The sequence below is a fragment of the Triticum aestivum genome, chromosome 5B (genome assembly GCF_018294505.1).
Source record: "Triticum aestivum cultivar Chinese Spring chromosome 5B, IWGSC CS RefSeq v2.1, whole genome shotgun sequence".
Lineage (NCBI taxonomy): Eukaryota > Viridiplantae > Streptophyta > Magnoliopsida > Poales > Poaceae > Triticum > Triticum aestivum.
Genome location: NC_057807.1, coordinates 694,860,496 through 694,868,165, shown reverse-complemented (window position 1 = coordinate 694,868,165; position 7,670 = coordinate 694,860,496). Strand labels below are relative to the sequence as shown.

The 7,670-nt window shown below is 49.2% G+C and overlaps 1 protein-coding gene across 1 annotated transcript; it reads left to right on the top strand.

Annotated features, from left to right (window-relative positions):
* Window positions 1–4,603: 4,603 nt before the first annotated feature.
* Window positions 4,604–6,329, top strand: LOC123115314 (tyrosine N-monooxygenase-like). Its single transcript, XM_044536499.1, has 2 exons — window positions 4,604–5,554; window positions 5,691–6,329. The coding sequence occupies exons 1-2, from the start codon at window positions 4,604–4,606 to the stop codon at window positions 6,327–6,329; spliced, it is 1,590 nt and encodes a 529-aa protein (XP_044392434.1).
* Window positions 6,330–7,670: the final 1,341 nt, after the last annotated feature.

Here is a 7,670-nt window from a genome sequence, read left to right as displayed (position 1 = left end):
TTTCGTCATATCGGTATTATGTTCCCGGATTTTGCGTCCCTAACGCAGTTGGGTGATTTATGGGACCCCCTTGACAGTTCGCTTTGAATAAGACTCCTCCAGCAAGGCCCAACCTTAGTTTTACCATTTGCCTCACCACCACCTATTTTCCCTTAGGAGTAATTAACCCAAGGGTCATCTTTATTCAGCCCCCCCGGGCCAATGCTTGTCTAAGTGTTGGTCCAAACCAGAGCCACTTGCGGTGCCGCCCCTAGGCAACTTGGGGTATCGTCGGTTGCCGTACGTAGTGTTCATCCGGTGTTGCCCTGAGAACGAGATATGTGCAGCTCCTATCGGGATTGTCGGTGCATCGGGCGGTCTTGCTGGTCTTGTTTTATTACTGTCGAAATGTCTTGTAGCCGGGATTCCGAGACTGATCGGGTCTTCCCGGGGAGAAGGAATATCCTTCGTTGATCGCGAGAGCTTATCATGGGCTAAGTTGGGACACCCCTGCAGGGTTTGAACTTTCGAAAGCCGTGCCCGCGGTTATGTGGCAGATGGGAATTTGTTAATGTCCGGTTGTAGTAAACTTGAAGTAAACTCTTCTAAAATACACCAACCGTGTGTGTAACCGTGAGTGTCTCTTTTCGGGGTTGATCGAGAGGAGAACACGGCTTCTGGGTTATGTTTGACGTAAGTAGGAGTTCAGGATCACTTCTTGATCATTTTTTTGACTGCTTACTGTAGGGAAAACCCCCCACAGCATTAAGAATTTATTAATAAAGAGTGTATGAAAGTACATGGATTACAAGAGGTAATCTAGTCTAAACAAAAAGAGAAATAAAAGCTACACTAAGAGACTAGATAATAAAAACCTCAAGGAGGCAAGAAAGAAATCCATCTAATCAGCTCCTCCTTTTATCTTTGCTTGACTCTATGCTGCATGAGTGAAATATCATGAATGAAAGCACTTCTCCATCTATTAAAGCTTGGTCTCTCATGCCTAAAAACTCTAGCATTTCTCATGATCCAAATATTCCAGCAGGCAACAAAGACAACCTCTGTAATCACTTCTTGATCATTACTAGTTGGCGACCGTTCCTTTGTTTCTCTTCTCGCTCTCATTTGCGTATGTTAGCCGCCATATAAGCTTAGTCGCTGCTGCAACCTCACCACCTTACCCCTTCCTTTCCCATTAAGCTTTGCTAGTCTTGATACCCATGGTAATGGGATTGCTGAGTCCTCGTGGCTCACAGATTACTACAACACCAGTTGCAGGTACAGGTTGCGATGATCATGACACGAGAGCGATGTTTGCTTGTTTTGGAGTTCGTCTTCTGCTTCTTCGATCAGGGGATAGGTTCCAGGTCGGCAGTCTGGGCTAGCAGGGTGGATATTGTTTGAGTTCCTGTTTATGTTACATCCATAGTCAGATGTTGTTCTTGTATGTTGTATTGTTGTATTCATGTGACTTTGTATGTATTGGATGTATCCCCACTATTATGTAATGTTGATGTAATGATATCCACCTTGCAAAAGCGTCTCAATATGCGGTTCTATCCTTGGTGGGACCTTCGAGTCTCTTTAGGATAGTATCGCATATTGGGCGTGACAGTCGGTTTCATGATCGAGAACACGGGCCTGATCGAGAGTTCGAGACGATCGAGACGACGGTTTCGCCGGGTTGTCGGACGATCTGTTTCCATCTCAGGAGATCTGTTTTTCCATCTTACTCACCATTGGGTGATCGATGCGGTCCCGTGGCAAGGGGCACGCGCTGGTGATCGATGTGGTAGCCTGTAGAGCCGAGCGTAGCGCTCGATGGCCACAAGACATAGGCCCAGCTCCAACGCCTCGCAGCCTAGTATGCCCTTGATCTGGCTTTTTTTTAAAAGAAATACTAGGCCTACATGCAAAATTTGGGGCCCCTCAAAATTATGGGCCCTGTGCGGGCCGCACACTTGGCACAATAGTGGGCCCGGCCCTGATGCCAATTATGCGATCAGGAGATGGAGACGGTCGATCATTTGTTGCTAACCTATCTCTTCTCCCGCACGGTGTGGTTCGAGGCGCTCTAGGTCTGGGGTTGTGGAGATTGGGCGCCCTTTCAAGCCGATCGCCTCATGCCTTGGTGCTCATCGATGGCCGCGTCCCTGACGAACAAGAAGGACATCAACACCTTCGCGGCTCTAGTTCTTTGGGAGACGTGGAAGCACCGCAACACGGTGGTTTTTGACGGTGCCACCCCCATCTGTGCGGGATGCCCTTCGCCAAATTCTGCAGGTCGCGTCAGAATGGGTTCAGGCAGGGTTCTTTAAGGTTGACATGGCCCCTTGTTTGTTTGAGTTGTCTAGGTGGGCTATTAGGGAAATTTAGCCTCCTGTAATATGGTTTTGTTCCATGGTACAAAACTTACTTTGTGGACCGATATTCTCTCACCTCTCTTCTATAATATATGAAACACCGTTTTCTTGAAGGATATCGTGGTTCTTCTATTAATTGATTCTTCTGTAATGCTTGAATATGCGCTACTATGATTTGAATTATGCAATGATTGTTGAACCTATGTAAATTGGGTATGTATGATGGATATGAAATATGTTGGTGTTGCCTATTTTGAAATTTAAATTTGAAGAACTTCTCAGTTGCAGGGAATAAATTATGGGGGAAAACTAGTTACATCGGTCATTATGATTCCATGCGCAATGTATCCCTAGAGGAAATACATTTCTTTGTCACCAAACGTGTGTGATGACAAACACATTGCAATCGGTGCGCTATTGTAATGTGTGTGTGATAGGCACTCTTATCACACATGCTTAGCTTATACATAACGTGTGCAGCAAATACAACAGCGCACATAGTTTGTTGTAACTAAACGTGTATGATGTGCGCCGCAGTATAGTGTGTGTGATAGGCTGGTTATTGCACACGTTCTTCGCTCGCGAAACGTCTTCGATGTTATGCGAAAATGTTGCACCACAACGGCACAACATAGCGTGTGTGGTAGGCCCCTATTTGTTCAAAATAAACTGCTCTACCATGCAATGGTAGCATATACACTAGCATGAGGCAACACTCCTATTTGTCGAAAGGATGTGGCTAGGTTTCAGTCAAGTCAAGTGACATAACATGTATGAAAGAAAAAAGAAATAATAGAATCTTTTTTGTAAGGATCTCAATGTAAACTCTCTCGAATATAGCATTAACTGAGACACTGAGATTTAGCAAGACTGTTGTCGAAAAATGTCGCTAGCATAACTGCATGCTGGTTATGGAAAATCTAAAAGAGTATATTTACAGCAGTCAGAGAATGTCACTACGTACGTAAGTACGTACGAACTTTACTTCTGTCCTGCTGGCTGCTGTCCACGATCATCGATCTTATTGTGGATTTTAGTTTAGTTGTCGTCCGTCCATCACGCCCCGGCCTGTAACCAATCCTTTGTGCATCGCTTCGTACGTACTGTCGACAGTACTACGCCCGCACCGGACGCACGGAAGATGACAAAGGCTTCGCGCACACGCCATACGTCCATATGGGCAAATTGAGGAGAAACTCCCAAATCAATTAATAATCTGTTCTCATAATCAATGGCGCGGCATAAGAATGTTCACTTTGAAAGAAAAAACTCGCATAACAAAATACGTTGCTCCCGGCCGGCCATGTCGTGTGGACCATGATGCACGCGTCATGCGTGGACCATGATGGTGATCAGGGTGGTACTAGCTAGGATGGTGATAGGGCTGATGCGTGCATGCATGCATCGAGCAGCCTCTAGCTACATGGACAACAACTCAACTAGGTATAGGTATAGTATAAACATTAATATAGCATTTACATTAATAAGTACTACAAAAACATCTTACATTACCCTGCAAGAAAAGGGTCTTGCATTAAGTTACAGAAGGTGCGCTGGTTCTAGGAGGCTTTAGCACGATAATTTCCCGACGTTCTATCACAAGAAGGTTTGCCCGGCTCGATGAGGGTGATGCGTCTCCGCCTCGCTCCAGTGTTTGTAGTCGTCATTAGGTTGTCTACGAACCTAAATGTATGTTTTTTTCACTTTAATGTTTTTTGTACTACCTTGACAGCCAATGAATAGATAGAAAGTTCCCAGTCAAAAAAAAAAGAATAGATAGAAAGTTTTCCTCACCAAATAAAAAGTTGGGTCTGTAAGTACATAGGGACTGTAAGTACGTACGGAGCAAGCTAAGCTTGTCGGAGCAGTACAAGGTTTGATGGCATCTTGTGACGTTTGAGCGTACGTCGTCACGTTTGAGCGTCTTCGATCGTAGCCACCCTGCACGCCTCCTGTTTCCCGTTGTATGTTTAAGTCCCAGAATTAAGCTGTCCCTTCTCTTGGAGCCACATGGCACTTAATGTATTCCCTAATGTCTCCTGGGGGTAAACTTGATACCATAGTGAGAAGCCTAGCTAGCATATATTGCTGTCTCTCTTTGAGAACCGTCCCACCATCGAGATAGCGCGTTTACGTTGTGCATGCGCGTCGTAGCTGTGTCTGATCTTGTGGCCACCACTGCTCTGATCTCTGCGTCCAATAAAGCCATGCGTGCATGCTAGTTGCTTTGCTCCAACTTACAGAGCTTAGCTAGCATGGCAATGGAGCAGCTCGGAGCCTCCACAATGCTGGTGCTATTGCTCACCTTCATCTACCTCGTCCTCAGGCTCAGGCGCAAGACCAGCAACCCGCACACGCTCCCGCTCCCGCCGGGCCCAGCGCCGTGGCCCGTGGTGGGCAGCCTGCCGGAGATGATGCTCAACAAGCCAGCGTTCCGGTGGATCCACCGCATGATGGAGGGGATGGGCACCAACATCGTCTGCGTCCGCCTTGGCGGCGTCCACGTCGTCGCTGTCACCTGCCCCACCATCGCCCGCGAGGTGCTCCGGAAGCAGGACGCCACCTTCGCCTCCCGCCCGCTCACCTTCGCCTCCGCCGCCTTCAGCCGCGGGTACAAGAACGCCGTGCTGTCGCCGTTTGGGGACCAGTGGAGGAAGATGCGCCGCGTGCTCACCTCCGAGATCATCTGCCCCTCCCGCCACCGGTGGCTCCATGATCGCCGCGCCGACGAGGCCGACAACCTCACCAGCTACGTCTACAGCCTCGCCACCGCCGCGAAGGGGTCATCGTCGGGCAGTGGAGCGGTGGACGTGAGGCACGTCGCGAGGCACTACTGCGGCAACGTCATCCGCCGGCTCCTATTCGGCAGGCGATACTTCGGTGAGCCCGGACGTCGCGATGGCGGGCCGGGGCCGATGGAGGTGGAGCACATGGACGCCTTGTTCACCTCTCTCGGGCTCCTCTACGCGTTTTGCGTATCCGACTACCTCCCATGGTTGTGCGGCTTCGACCTTGACGGCCATGAGAAGATGGTCAAGGAGGCCAACGCAACCATGAACCGGCTGCACGACGCCGTCATCGACGAGCGATGGGGGCAGTGGAAGTCCGGCGAGAGGAAGGAGCTTGATGACTTCCTCGACGTGCTCATCACGCTCAAAGACGCCGAGGGGAAGCCGCTGCTCACCATCGAGGAGATCAAAGCACAGTCTCAGGTTGGTAACCACTTCACATTATTATGAAGTCACATATGCATGCATGCATGGCCAACGAATGTCACACATTTACAAGGTGCAAAAAAGAGAGTTGACTAACTAATTGATGCGTTGCTGACGTGGCATGACATGGTAGGACATAACCTTTGCTGCCGTTGACAACCCATCGAACGCGGTAGAGTGGGCCCTGGCAGAGATGGCGAACGAGCCGGAGGTGATGGCGAAGGCGATGAAGGAGATGGACCGCGTGGTGGGCCGGGAGCGGCTGATGCAGGAGTCAGATATCCCCCAGCTCAGCTACGCCAAGGCGTGCATCAGAGAAGCGTTCCGGCTGCACCCCGTCGCGCCTTTCAACGTGCCGCATGTTGCGCTCGCCGACACCAACGTCGCCGGTTACCACATACCCAAGGGAAGCCATGTCATCCTCAGCCGCACTGGGCTCGGCAGGAACCCGACCATCTGGGATGAGCCGCTCCGCTTCATGCCGGAGCGCCACATTCATACGACCACGGATGATGTGACACTCACAGAGAACGAGCTGAGGTTCATCTCTTTCAGCACCGGCCGTCGTGGGTGCGTCGCGGCATCGCTTGGGACGGCAATGTGCATGATGCTCTTCGGCAGGCTTCTGCAAGGGTTCACTTGGAGCAAGCCAATAGGATTGGCAGCTATAGATCTCAGCGAGTCAGAGCATGACATGTTCCTAGCCAAGCCATTGATGATGCGTGCTAAGCCGCGTCTGCCGGTGCACTTCTACCACGCCGCCGCCATCTAATATATCTTCGGAAAAATATTGTTGGAAAATAATGTAGCTCGGTTGATTGTCACCATGATGTGAGCCGAGATCACACTAGTAAAAAAAGGGCCTATAGTCCCGGTTGGTGAGGACCTTTAGTCCCGGTTCATGGACCGGGACTAAAGGGTCGGTACTAATGCCCTGACCCTTTAGTCTCGGTTCAATCCAGAACCGGGACAGATAGGCCTCCACGTGGCCTGTCCGCTGAGCCCAGGCAGGAGGGCCTTTGGTCCCGGTTGGTGGCACCAACCGGGACCAATAGGCATCCACGCGTCAGCATTTCTGTGGCTGAGGTTTTTGTTTTTTTTAAAGAGGGGGGAGGGGGTTTGGGGGTTTTGGGGGGTTAATTTAGGTGTTTCATATATTGTGTTAGCTAGCTAATTAATAGAGAGAAGTGTTCTCTCTTTTGTCCGTGCTTGGTCGACGCTACGTACTATACATACGTATAGAGAGGACTAGCTAGACACGCTAGCTAGCTAGTAAGCAAACAGAAGATCGTCATGAACATATATGCATACAGAGAGAAGTGATATCGACCACCTCTCCTTCTCCGAGAGATTGGTCGAACAACAAATTCTCGTATATCTATCCGACACTACAGGCTACATATATACAATAATTATCTTTTACAAATATAATCTCCTAACATACGGATGCGTGGTCCACATAGTATTCTCCGTCTTCAGCGATCACGTGGTCAAGAAAGAATGCCGCCAATTCCTCTTGAATTGCTCGCATGCGATCTGGTGCTAGGGGTTCATCCCGCATCCGAAACATCTAATTTTAAGAAGGGGGTCAATACACACACACACACACACACACACACACACACACACACACACACACACATATATATATATATATATATATGAATGAATGAATGAAACTCAACACAAATGATGGTATACAACGCTTCTTGTGCTTCGTCTCGGGGCGGGGTGTCCATAGTTTCTACAAATATTTACAACATGGCAATTATTATTCAAACATGACAGATATGGATATATTAGTGGCAAACGTAGAACTAGCTAGCTAATCACAATAAGGAATCATATTAATTAGTGGCCTCGACGCTGCTTCTCTAGGGTTTCGGGTGGCCTCGACAACGCTTCAAGGGTTAGGGGTGGCCTCGAGAACGCTTCAAGGAGGGGGTAATATCGACCCTCCCCCCACGTGTTGAAGCTATCGGGAGGGGGTATATCGATAACAACAACGACGACACTACATCTATGTCCCACAAGTGACGTGGGCATCGACGCCCGCGTCACTTGTGGGACGTGGATGTAGTGTCCGACACCGACGGCCACATGTATCTCACAC

What these genes read in the sequence shown, in the direction of transcription:
- LOC123115314 (XM_044536499.1), top strand. Translation starts at nt 4,604, where the DNA reads ATGGAGCAGCTCGGAGCCTCCACAATGCTGGTGCTATTGCTCACCTTC. An exon ending in AGATCAAAGCACAGTCTCAG is followed by an intron (nt 5,555 to 5,690) that starts GTTGGTAACCAC and finishes ATGACATGGTAG; the next exon opens with GACATAACCTTTGCTGCCGT.